The sequence below is a fragment of the Zea mays genome, chromosome 2, assembly GCF_902167145.1.
Source record: "Zea mays cultivar B73 chromosome 2, Zm-B73-REFERENCE-NAM-5.0, whole genome shotgun sequence".
NCBI lineage: Eukaryota > Viridiplantae > Streptophyta > Magnoliopsida > Poales > Poaceae > Zea > Zea mays.
This window is the reverse complement of record NC_050097.1, coordinates 168,763,694-168,777,267: the sequence shown is the minus strand read 5'-3', so window position 1 is coordinate 168,777,267 and position 13,574 is coordinate 168,763,694. Positions and strand designations below refer to the sequence as shown.

The 13,574-nt window shown below is 43.7% G+C and overlaps 1 protein-coding gene across 1 annotated transcript; it reads right to left on the bottom strand.

The window, feature by feature from the left end:
* Nucleotides 1-3,365: 3,365 nt before the first annotated feature.
* LOC100191504 (P-loop NTPase domain-containing protein LPA1 homolog 1) lies at nt 3,366-7,412 on the bottom strand. Its single transcript, NM_001136936.1, has 7 exons — nt 7,234-7,412; nt 6,866-7,125; nt 6,068-6,149; nt 5,278-5,673; nt 4,358-5,095; nt 4,145-4,267; nt 3,366-3,989 (listed from the first exon to the last, which is right to left on the bottom strand). Exons 1-7 carry the CDS (start codon nt 7,357-7,359, stop codon nt 3,597-3,599), a joined length of 2,118 nt encoding a protein of 705 aa, NP_001130408.1. The 5' UTR covers nt 7,360-7,412; the 3' UTR covers nt 3,366-3,596.
* Between the last annotated feature and the right edge of the window lie 6,162 nt (nt 7,413-13,574).

Sequence of the window (13,574 nt, the reverse complement as noted above, 5' to 3'; positions counted from 1 at the left end):
GGAGGCATGCTACAACTTGACCCTTTGAGACTAACCATGTGCTTGAGTTTTCTTAATTTAGTCTCAAAGGTGGATTGAAAGGGAAAATGTGGACTTGGACCATGCAAGACTTCCACTGCACTCCGATGAGAGAGTAACTCACTCCAAGTTCATCTATGTACTCCTGATGCCTTTTTTACTCTTCGTTGAAAATTTTGGCGAGGCAATGGGGTTATAGGGCCAAAATTGATCCCGTTTTGGTGCTTAATGCCAAAGGGGGAGAAAATAAGGCCAAAGCAAGAAATGGATCAGCTACCACTTGAGAATTTTAAAAAAATAGAGTTAGAGTTTTTGTTTGTCAAAATACTCTTGTTTGTCTCTTATTGTCAAGTTGATCTCTTGTGGGGAGAATATTTGATTATGGGAAAAAGGGGGAGTTTTTGAATCAGTGATCAATTTCTCATGGAATATCTTTCTCTATGCCTCAACAAGTGAATTTGACTTAGAGATAGGAAATTGAGTTTGATTTGCAAAAACAAACCGAGTGGTGGCAAAGAATGATCCATATATGCCAAAGTTGAATCAAAATAATCTTGAGTTCTTATTTGAATTGATTTTGCACTTGTTCTACTTGCTTTGTGTTGTGTTGGCATAAATCACCAAAAAGGGGGAGATTGAAAGGGAAATGTGCCCTTGGGCCATTTCTAAGTATTTTGGTGATTTAGTATCCAACACAAGTGCTTAAGTGATAAACTATGCCAAATGATGGATAAGGTGCAAATCAATACAAAGGTATGATTCTAGACTTAGTACATTAGTTTTTGTGTACTAACATGTTTATCTAAGTGTTAGAATCAGAGAAAATGCAACTGAAAAAGAGTAGCTCGAAGCAGCCAAAAGTCTGCTCAGTCCGGGTGCACCGGACTGTCCGGTGGGCCAGGCTGGCATCTGCGAACTTGCTGCTCTCGGGACTTCGTCGGCGGCGTATGGCTAAAATTCACCGGACTGTCCGGTAGTGCACCAGACTGTCCGGTGGTGCACCGGACTGTCCGGTGAGCCAACTATCAGCCGGACCAACGGTCGGCCGTGGAATCCGCGCGTGACGCGTGACAAGAGCCAACGGTCAGATGGGGCACCGGACTGTCTGGTGTGCACCGGACAGTGTCCGATGCGCCAACGGCTATAAGACTACAACGGTCGGCTTCGCCAAATCAGGAAAGAAATCCGCATCGGACAGTGTCCGGTGGTGCACCGGACTGTCCGGTGCGCCAGGCGACAGAAGGCAAGAATTGCCTTCCTGGAATGCTCTCAACGGCTCCTAGCCGCCTTGGGACTATAAAAGGGACCCCTAGGCGCATGGAGGAGGATACCAAGCATTCTCTAAGCATTCCTAAGCACCAAGACTTCAATTCCATGCATTTGATTCTTTGTGATAGCAACTAGAGCTTCATTTGAGTTGTGAACTCGTCGGGTTGTGTTGTGAGCTCTTGTTGTGACTTGTGTGCGTGTTGGTACTCTGATTTCGTGTCTTGTGTGCGTTGCTCATCCCTTCCTTACTCCGTGCTTCTTTGTGAACATCAAAGTGTAAGGGCGAGAGGCTCCAAGTTGTGGAGATTCCTCGCAAACGGGACATAGTAAAGTGAAAGCAAAACACCGTGGTATTCAAGTGGGTCTTTGGACCGCTTGAAAGGGGTTGATTGCAACCCTCGTCCGTTGGGGCGCCACAACGTGGAGTAGGCAAGTGTTGACTTGGTCGAACCACGGGATAAACCATTGTGCCATCTCTGTGTTGATCTCTTTGTGGTTATCATGTTGTGCAAGTTCTCCTCTCTAGCCACTTGGCTTAATTGTGCTAACTCCTAATCAAGTTTTGTGGATTAAGTTTCAAGTGTTTTACAGGATCACCTATTCACCCCCCCTCTAGGTGCTCTCAGATAGAGAATAAATGACTACGTATTTTATGACTCCAAAACGAATAGTCCTCTCCATCAAAGTGTGGAGGTTTTCCAAGGGGAATTGAAAGTAGATGCCCCATTTTAATTATAGGGAATGCGAGAGTAATCAAAAGAATAATTTTGATTAACCGTCTTTTTCTTTGACGAAGAGTCGTCGTCGTCATTGTCGTCCCTTGGTGAAGAAGATAATGCATCACTATCGTAGTAGATGATCTTCTTGATGCGTCTCTTCTTCTTCTCATCCCTCTTCTTGTGACTTGAACCTGAGTCGGTGGGCTTGTCGTCTCTTGGCTCGTTGAAGAGGGACTCCTTCTCCTTGTCGTTGACCACCATCCCCTTTCTCTTAGGATCCATATCTTCAGGCGGTTAGTCCCTTAAATGAAGAGTACAACTCTGATACCAATTGAGAGCACCTAGAGGGGGGTGAATAGGTGATCCTGTAAAATCAAACACTAATAGCCAGAAAACTTAATTTAAAGTGTTAGTACGACTAAGTAGCTTTGAGACGAGTTCTTGTGAACACAATAATCACAGAGAAAGCAACACAAGAGACACGTGATTTTTATCCCGTGGTTCGGCCAAGTAACACTTGCCTACTTCCACGTTGTGGTGTCCCAATGGACGAGGGTTGCACTCAACCCCTTTCAAGTGATCCGATGATCAACTTGAATACCACGGTCTTTTCCTTTAGTATCTTTTCCCGTGTGCAAGGAATCTCCACAGTTTGGAGTCTCTAGCCCTTACAATATAGATCACAAAGAAGGCACAGAGTAAGGTTAGGGAGAGCAACACACGCAAGACTCAAATCATCAGCACAACCACACACACAAGTCACAACTTGAGCTCGAAACACAACACACGGAGTTCGCAACTCAAATGGAGCTCAAATCACTAGTCTTTGCCTAGTGAAATATTTGAGATTTGATAATTACAAGATTAGTGCCCCATTAAAATAATAAGAGAAGCAATTGTGTATGCACTGTTCTTATTAGCCTAGGTTAAGTCAAGTGAAAGTTTGTGCTTGTTACGCCGTGGTGATAAGCATCATCTGGTGATGGGGAGTCTAGTGGTCATAAGTCTGGTGGTCACGTGATAGAGATTATAGGTGACTCAAATGGAAGCAACACCTTACATAGATGCTCCAACAAAAGAAATATTAGGGAATACCGACTCTTAGATACCTCCATAAAACATCACCGTATTTCTAACCCCTTGTTTTACTTTAAACATTTACATTTAAGCAGTTTAATATTTTTCCTTTATATTACTAGAATTACATGATAGAATAGAGTTTGGTTTGTTATGCGCATTTATATTTAAGCATTTCAATTATTGTTTGTATACTATTAAAATTGCCGTGCAAAAATATGAATGGTACATAAAGTACAAAACTTTTATATAGAATAAATAACGCTCTTAGGCACAAGGGGTCGAGTGAACTATTTGATATAATTTAATTATTAAAAAATTACATTAGCCTAATTCAATTCCTATGGACATCTTGGTCCTTTCACCAAACATCCTCTTACAAAATCAACACCTTAAAAAGTTAGTTGCATAGTACTTTTTTCACATCCATGATGCCTCAGATAACAATATTCATAATTCATTTGCAATTTATGCTAAAAAACATAACACGATACGTCTTCTGTAGCTCATCGGCTACCTCTCCTCTGGAGCCACAGGCACGGGCGGTGATCCCTTGCATCCTGACACCAATTCCGGAGCACTGTGCGGCCGTGAACGGAAGGGGTCACTGAGCGAGCGCTTCCACTTCCTAGTAGCATGCCGCTTGCTACTTGTACCAGCAGGGACTGCAGCAGAATAAGAGCGTGACGTCTCAGGAACACCAGCATCGAACTTCTCTTGGGGTTTCTTTGGCGTGCTGTGGCTTAGTTGATTGCCACCAAAGAACTTGCCGCTTGACGAGTTGCTTAAACCAGAACAGAAAACACCATCGTCAGTTAAATAGCCGTTCTCCAAACTGTCCCGCATGGCCAGGTCGTCATATTCCTCATCAGACCTGTTGCAGTCCTCGTCCACAGACCCTTCCATCTGCCATGCAAACATCCACAAATATGCTTACAAAGGGATCCAGAGCGTAGAGTGCAGAGAAAGCAACTACATGGGTGAATCCTTTTACCTACTGTTTAGGATAAAAGAAAAAAAGGAAAAAGCCTGTAACAATCCAAATAAAGACTTCATCTCACCTCCTCATCGATCTCCATGGTGTCTTCTTCACTTAGGTCCTCATCACTCCCTGAATTAGGACGGACATCAGCTTCTTCTTCCTCTTCTTCATCACTGCCATATGCTGCTGATGACTCTTTGATCTAGCCCCAAAAAAGTAATAAAGAAAATTCAAAATAGGACACTAGCCTTACAAAGATGATTAATTCCATGGTACAAGTAGCAGTTAGTACCTCTTTACAATGTCCATCCAACTTCTTCGTAGAACCGGATGATGATTGAACATGACTGCTACTACCTTCAGCAGCATTTACCCATGATTCATCAGCATTTCCAGCTTGACTTGTACAGCCTGTATCAGTAGGCCAGGCACTTATTCCAAAGGTGCCAAACTGCAGATTGACTGACTCTGCTCTTCCAATATTTAGAGGTCCATAGATTGGATTCCCCACAGATTTCTTATTACTGTTGTCAGAACTGCATTTTCCATCTCCACTAGACTCAACTGGCCAGGCCTTAGAAACAGAACCGTCGACATTAATGATGGCCATGAGCTTTCTTGAGGATCCAAGACGTTGGATCAATTTAAACATCCCCTTGGAACTCATGGAATTAGCCACACATTGGTTTTTGTACTCTTCATTTACAATAGCAATAGTATTTCCTTCAGGGTCGTATAATTGATCTCCATTACTTCGCCTACGGAGGCAACTGAAGACAGTGGCATGGATCGAAGCCACGCTCCGATCAACATTAGTGTTGTTGACCTTGGGAACTAGGTACTTGTCAGCTCTGCTGCAGAGATACTCCTGGATAGTTCTAATGTTGCTGATGTATTTAACATACTTATTTTTTGTTGGGTCAAGTGTCATGTACTTTGCACGTACAGCAAACCTCTCTGTGTGCTTACCCTCATTAGAGATGTAGATCATGAAAGGTATGATCGAAGGATGTTTCCTCATTAGACCCATCTGGAATAATTAAAAGGAAATGTAGAATAATTTGGGCAAGTTAACAATGAATGTTACAACTAACAACTCCACTTCTATTAGCAGAAGAAATGCAATATAGTGGGTCTGATACGACCTAAAAGAATCAATAGCTGGAATGATAGGAAAGAAATGCAAATGAATAGTTTTCTGGAAGCACATACCACAAAATTAAGGCTTAAGTGAACACCCTCGACAACAACTGATTCTTTCCTATCTTCCCACGCAGTAATTAACCGATCCAAACTATCAATCACCATCTCGCTCTGTGCTTTAAAACCTTCAACGGCCATTTGCTTCTTCCCGATTGATTTCCCATCAACTTTTTCGGTAAGAGACCCACTTTTCTCATAATCAATAGTTGAGCTGCTTGATACGCCTGAGCGTTTTTTTGCTTTCCTCCTAGCTTTTGCTTCAGCAACTGCTACTGGATCAAGACATTCACCTGCATGGTAAGTTGATGCCCAGAGAAGAGGGTTTTCTTTTTCTTCAACAAAGCTTCGCATCATGTGACGTATTGAATCTGTAGAAACTACAGTTGTAATTCCTAACCTGCTTCCCTGTTAAAACATTAACATCTCTGTAAGGAAGAAATCAGGAAACCAAATAAAGCTAAAATTTTCCCACAAGTGCAGTGGACATAATCTAGTTTTGGAATGAACATAATTTACTATTCCTAAGTCTTTCCCATACCAGCTATGGAGAAAGATTCACGAAAAAAAAAACAATCAAGGGGGAACTTAATTCGCTAATAACATTACTTTGTTCTATCCTGGTGTGACAGACTTCCATTTAGTAATAATATAATATGTACTTCATCTGCATCTCCAGTCTACTTCTACATTTTCACAACGATGTTCCTTGTCTGAATAGGTCTAAGACAGGTCCTAATGGATGATGAGAGGGAGCAAAAGGGCATACAAGTAAGGAAGTAAGAAAAAATAAAATTATTACCAGCAACGTAGAAAGAGTAGACTTGCCACAGCCACTAGTTCCACAAAGAAGAACCGTGATAGATTCCTTTCGTTCACGAATCCTAAGGCAAGATGAAAGAACATAAGTGAAAGGGACAAGGATACAATATGAACACCTTTAAAAAGTTCCCTTTGAAATGTATGTGATCAATCCGGAGGCACTAATGCTTGTGGGTCTGAAACAGTAAAGGGGTGTTTGGTTTGTAGGGACTAATTTTTAGTCCCTCCATTTTATACTATTTTAATCCCTAAATTGCCATATACAGAAACTAAAATAGAGTTTTAGTTTCCGTATTTTACAATTTATGAACTAAAATGGAATAAAATGGAGGGACTAAAAATTAGTCCCTAGAAACCAAACACCCCCTAAGTGCAGTTTACATCGGTGACAACACAAGTATGGAAATTCGTTATAGATGTTAGCCCCTATAACAATTGCAATAAGACAATTTGAATCTCGTCCAATCGGCAAATAGGCATAGTTTGCATAGTCATCCTTTCAAGGAGTAACATTAGTATTGATTATGCTAAGTAATCAAATCACCATGCTACCTTGGCGTGTTCAGAATTATCTGTCCTGAGCATCACATTCAGAAATCAGGTTATATTATATATGAGCTGCTGAATGTTTCAGAACGACGTGACAAGCATGAACAGCGACGCAACAACAGATTACCTCAAAATGAGGGAATTTTTCAATTATTTTCTCAGCAAAATGAGGAAATCTTGAATTGCAGTGGCAGAAGAGAGGAGGGCAGGAAAGGTGTGGCGGACGGACCTGCAGGCGAGCATGAGATCGGCGCGCTGGTTGGGGGCAACGTACTTGTAGAGGGCGAGGGCGTCGAGGACGAGGTCGAGGAAGAGGTCCCTTGGGAGGAGGACGGTGGTCCGGCGCTTGTATAGCTCGAACTGGAACTGGCGGGGGCTTGCGGTCGGGGTGGCTTCGGCGACCTCGTACCTTTGTACCCGGGCGGAGGTGGCCGTGTCGCCGTGGCCCTGGTGGTCACCCCGGATGACATCAAACACCCTGCGGCTGATCTATACAAGAGAAAAGGAGGGAGCGGAGGACCGAATCAGACAAAAACACACGAAACATCGGAGGTCCGGTGGGATCGACATCGAAGATGTAGAGGCGGACGGACGGACCTCGAAGGCGTGGCGTGGCTTGCATCCCATGAGCTGGAGGGTGCTATGGAGGAGGGAGCGCGTGTATCGGAAGGAGGAGGCGTTCTCGTCAACCACCACAATGTACAGCAGCTTCGCCGACGCCATGGGCGCCGTGGCTGGAGGTCGCCGGCAGAAGGGAAGGTGGCGGTCCGCTCCGGTGGCTCTCCTTTCCCTTGCGTCGTCTGGTTCCTCCGGTCTTGTTCTGGTTCTGGTTCTTATTCGGTGGGTCAGCTCGGATAGTCGTGGCTCCTCGGTTTGGGCTTTTCCCGTGCCCTTTCACCTGCCGGGCCTGACACGACACGGCGGCTTACATCTTCTACCACAATTTGAATTTCGCCTCACCTCATTCTTAATAAATAACTAGCCCCCTCATTCTTAATAAATAACTAGCTCCGTGATTTTACTACGGTTTTTATATATCATATAAATAGATATTAAAATATTTATTCAAATATAATTATTATTTATTTGTAAACATTAAGTTACATATAGTTTTGTGGTTAGCCACAAATTTCTAGAGTAGGGAATGTGTGTTCAAATGCTCGTTTTGCACTATTTTTATATAAATATTGTTTATTTCCAAACACTAAGGTACGTGTGGTCTGATGATGGCTGCGCGAGCAGTAGTTGAGAGAATGCTAAGCGTGGAGCTAACATGGCACGACGCCGAGGCGAAGGCGCGTGGGACAGACACAGTGTGTCAGCGCGAGGTGAAGCCGTGGTAGCACCAGGTAACTACTTTTCGTTCTTAATAGTAGTAGAAATAATAATAAAGCCTAAGACGTTTTGAGTGTTTTAATAATTTTATTATACATTTACATATAATATTGAAGTGGTTGGTTTAGAGAATTATTCCGTTCTAGATGATGTCATATTATGAGTCTATCACTGAATTTAGTGAAATAACTTTATTTCTCATACACTACTATTAATTATTATCTTATGAGAAATAGGTGATGATATATGAACTCATTCTATTTTATAAACTAAATAAAAATTAGAGTGAGATGATGACAGACTATCTCATTTTACAAAACAAACACATTCTACGTTTAGATATGTGGTAAGAGCAATATATCCAGAATAATTAAAATATTTTATAATTTAGAATAAAGATTGCAGTAAATATATGCACTCATTACACCGACTGCAGCATGAGATATATTTTATTGTGGGGTTCTTGCGAAAATAAGCAAGCATTTTTTATCAGATTTATTTAATTGAGCTTAGCCTAACCTTATAAATCAAATAAACTTTTAGACCCATAATAAAAGTGATTACAACAATAACGAGGTAATCTGGTAAGGAAAATTGATATTGTGATGGTTTAACTGTAATAGATGGTTATTGCAGATGGACCCTCTCGTGATTCTTATCCACCAAATCAGCCCTTAAAAAAGAGAAAGACATGCCACACACTAAAACGTCCTAAATGGGATCAGGCCGCCATATCCATAACATAAGTTCTGTGATATTGATGAAAGTTTTGTTAGATAATTATACGCTTTAAAGTTAAATTAATTTCTAAAGCAACTACTAAATGAAATAGTGATGGATCACTTATGACAAAAAAAACATCATATCCATATAACTAAGTATATCATCATGACTTATAATGAAGTTTGCTACAATGAAGTTATGGAGTAGTCCATAGAATGTTGGAGATCAGATCTGCAAGCAATCGTAAGAACGCTACCTAAAAACTTGATTTGCTCTAACCCGTGCAGGTTCTTCAGCTGAGTAAGGTTTCGAAGACACTCATTTCTCATCCATCTCATCACATCAGTGTTAGGGATGAAAACTCCTTAGGTCATGCAACACCGAGGACTCTCTCGCCTAAACTCTATACGAGAGTAGATTGGTTATTCCTCGTCCCTTTTGGAAAGAATGGCCTCTCTATTATATAGGTGAGTAGGATTTAGAATAGCCCCTTAACTTCCAACATGTGACTAAACTTTTCATCATTAGATCATGCATGGGGGTCTTTGAGATTTTTAGTATGAATTATTTAGAGGAATATGGGGTCAACGCCCAAATAAATTTAACAATTTTCCACCAAATCTCAAAGTCAACATTTAATTGACTCTCAAAATATCATAAAATACTAAATCTGATATACCAATTTAATTATAGAGACTATTAAGTTGAGCATCCATCTAGACCTAGAAACTACACCAGCTCACAACCGCTCAATGGACTCAGCTTGAATTGGTTTGTGTGAAGTAGTTTTATTCAAGAATTTGACTCATACTTAACGCCCATTAGGCTACCTCCTTAGGGCTTGTTCGGTTAGCTCTCAATCCATGTGGATTGAGTGGGATTGGATAGGTTTGAATCCCAAACAAGTCAAATTTATTAAGAATTTTTTCCAATCTCATTCAATCCATGTGTATTGGGAATAACCGAACAAGGCCTTAGATGGATCTTATAAGTCATACCCATGTGTCTCATCCATGAGCTTCTTAGAGAGTTCCCACACCTCATATACCATGACCAAAAGTCAGTTTATGTTGGTGTCTTTGTCCAAGAATACCATGTACGAAGATATCTTGTTGTTAAGCCTTCAAAACGTTAAGAAAAATATCATCATGCCTTACAGACTCAAGAGTAACTCAAGAGTGCCGCATCTTCAATATAGAGGGTAACAATTATAATATACCCTTAGTTACACATGTTGCTTGTTTAACACCCCATCGCACCATTAGTTCACATTGTTGCACACCACTCTGATGTTCCTCTCTAGCCCATGCATCGACTATGCCGTTGCATTCCTGAGCTTGGAGCATGTTCCCACCGTCGAGTTATATCGTGTGAGCTTCGCCTTCATCTCCTGCATCTAGTATATACCTTGGTTCTCTCTCACCCACTTATCGCTTCAACCACCATTGCCCTTGCAGTCGGACTATCGCCTGCTCATCTCCCTGTTCCAATGTCGCTAATTCGTATCCAGTGTCCAGGGACCCTCGGTGAGTGTACCCATTCAACATTGTATTCCATGTGCACGTTAGTTTGCTCTTCGCGTGTTCCTAACTCACCGGCATTGTGGCTCTACTCAAGCCAGATCCCACCACCTTCGAACCTGTTGAGCACCAAAATGAGGTGCGGACGGTCCGCGCCTGTGGGCCGGACGGTCCGCGCACGCGCAGAATAGATTAGGGTTCCGAGTTTTGTGCTATGTTTGTTAGCTATATCCGCGGAATTAGCTCGGAATCCGGTCGTGTAAAGGGTCCAGCCCCCCTCCTCTATAAAAAGAGAGGCCTACGGCCGATTTGTAATCAACAATCGAATCAATACAACTTCTATTCGCATTTATTTCCAGTACAATTAGGAGTAGTTCTAGTCTAGTTCTAGTTTAGCCTCTCGATCCCTAAATTTTCCGTCTCTCCTCGACTCTACGTCGATTAGAGGAGTCTAGGTCGGCCGGCCCGAGCCTAGACAACCCCTAGGATCTCTTCTCCCCGACGGGGTCCCTCCCGGGAGCGAGATCCAGGCGCCGCCGGTGATTTTCCGCCGCCCCTGCACACACGCGGACCGTCCGGCCCCAGGGCGCGGACCGTCCGGCCGTCAGGCAGGAAACCCTAGCCCCTGTGCCAGGTCGCGGACCATCCGCGCCTGACCAGAGAGCACCGCCGCCGGTTCTTCTTGAGTATTTGGCGCTCCGAAAAGGCGTCAACATACTTTTTGGCGACTCCGTTGGGGAAAACACATCTAGGCTCATCAAATCGGCCCTCAATGGCCGGTTCAAGGGAGAGCTCTGATATTTCTCCAAGCAACATCATAGAGCCGACTTGGGAAACCTTGCCGGCTGACGAGCAGCTCCAGTTTGAGGAGCACAAGGAGCGGATGATCCAGGAGGCGAAAGCAAAATTCTTGGCCAACTTCAAAGTGGACAGGAACAACAAGGTCGTCCGACATCGGGCGACGGATCCGGCTTCGCTCCAACCCACGCCAGATATCCCCAATGTAAGTAATACCAACGAGCTACAATCTCTTAGAAATTATGTAGAAGAGCAGCGTGAACAAATGCAGAGCATCATAGGGGGTATGCAAAGCGATGTTAAGAGACTAGTACGTGCATTCGATAAGTCTAACATCGCAAATTTTCCTTCACACGAGGTTGAGTTAGGAGGTAACACGCGTAACACATCGGCTACAGGTTGTCACGACCAGTCACAACCCCTTTATGGGATGCCGATGGACACATACCCTGAACAACCGCAAATCGGCAGCAAATCAGCCGATCTGCACATGCCCGGACCGTCCGCACGTGAGCGCGGACCGTCCGGGCCAACAACAGTCGGGCCTATTTTTAATGAGTTACCTAGATATGCGCCCGAACCACCACACACGACACAGAATCTAAACTACCCAGTCGGACCATCCGCGTACAACGACGGACGGTCCGCACATAATCACGGACGGTCCGGGCAATTGTCCGGACAGTCCGCGCATGAGTCTTTTGAGGAGGATTATTACATGAATCCTCGCCCGTCCCAGCAACACTTCCCATCGCACTATACAATGCATCAACCTATTAATTCGAGATCTAGAACCCAGGAAAACTTTCCGGCCCCACCTAGAAGGCCGGAAAGGAACGATCAAACATACGAACCATATAGGGCAAGTGGCAGTGCACCACGTAGCTCAAACCAATGGGGGGAACGACAACATACCAACATGCAACCAACCCCACCTATGTTTGACCAGAGAGCCGGTGGTCTTGCACCGGCTGCCATTGATATAGTGAGGGAAGAAATAGTCGGGGCGTTCCGAGATAAGCTCGGAGTAAGCATGGTCCCTGGGGGGCAATCATATCGGAAACCTTATGACAGCCGATTTGATCACCACCCATACCCACAGGGAACTAGAATACCCGAATTCGCAAAATTTTCGGGTGACCAAGGGAAAAACACGCGTGAACATATAGGCCAGTTCTTAGCACAATTGGGAGAATTGGCCGACACAGAGGCATTTCGCGTGCGCTTATTTTCATTATCTTTAACAGGAACCGCGTTTGCATGGTATGCCACTTTACCTCCTAATTCCATTTCATCATGGGGGGATCTAGAACAAAAATTTCATGATCATTTTTTCTCCGGTGACTATGAGTTGGATTTGGTAGATTTAGTGTCGTTGCGACAGACAAAAGATGAATCGGTTAATGATTACATCCGGAGATTCCGAGATACAAGAAACCGATGCTTTCAAATTCATTTAGCAGAGAAACAGCTAGTAGGATTAGCCTTTAATGGTCTGCGATATTATTTAAAAGAAAGATTAGAAGGCATCCAATTCTTTACACTAGCACAATTACACCAGAGAGCTTTGGCTTGTGAAAGCCGAAGCAAAGAAACTGCTAAAACAATTCGTCACAACGTACATGTAGTAGAATGCGACCAAAGTAGCTCAGAAGACGAATCAGCAGAGGTGTATGCTGCTGAAATGGTTTGGCCAAAGCAGGCCAAATCTTCGGCTTGTGCCTCCTTACAGCCGGTTCAAAAGAAACGGCAAGAGAAGGTTAAGTTTACATTTAATGTTGGTAAGTGTGATAGAATATTTGATGAATTACTTAAAAATGGCAACATTAAAATAAATCACACTGTTCCATCCGCCGACGAGCTAAAACGTCGTGCATATTGCAAGTGGCATAACTCATTTTCTCATGCCACTAATGATTGTAATGTATTCCGTCGACAGATTCAATCGGCCATTAACGAAGGACGATTGAAATTTCAGGAAATGCAGGTGGACACGGAGCCCTTTCCAATGAACATGATCGACTTTGAGGGCAAGAAAGTCCTGACTCGGCCAAACACAGCCGATGAAGGCAAAGGCAAAGAAATAGTCATCGGCAATGCAAGAGAGGCCGGTGGGAATCATAAGACTTCTTGCAGAAAAGTGGTGGCCGAGAAGACTCCTGATGGAGGGGAGACCTTGAAGGTGACCATCACAGCCTCTGGCACTGGGGGGCAAACACAGACAGGGAGACAGGTGCAAGAACCCATTCTGCGCATCGCGGACGGTCCGCCATCCAGACGCGGACTGTCCGACGCTTCTCCGGACGGTCCGGCGAACTCCAGCGGACGGTCCGGCCGTGCTCAGGACCCGCAGCAACCACGTACCTTCAAACCACGACGACCCGAGATAGGTACGTGGAAAACAAATACATTTAAAGCAGCTGGTCGGCTGATCAAGCCTGGCCCGACTTTCGATCAATTGTTGTCTAAATACGTGAAAAAGAAGGCCGGCCCCAGTGACCGGCCACCAAAGCGATCCCGCTCACCCATTCATGAGCAACGTCAGGTCAGGCCGATTGGACC

Excerpts from the sequence above, each read along its gene's own strand:
- LOC100191504 (NM_001136936.1), bottom strand. The coding sequence starts at position 7,359 with ATGGCGTCGGCGAAGCTGCTGTACATTGTGGTGGTTGACGAGAACGCC. Across the intron at positions 7,126-7,233 it reads AGCCACGCCACGCCTTCGAG|ATCAGCCGCAGGGTGTTTGA; the intron begins GTCCGTCCGTCC and ends TCTCTTGTATAG. Across the intron at positions 4,268-4,357 it reads TGGATGGACATTGTAAAGAG|ATCAAAGAGTCATCAGCAGC; the intron begins GTACTAACTGCT and ends TTTTGGGGCTAG.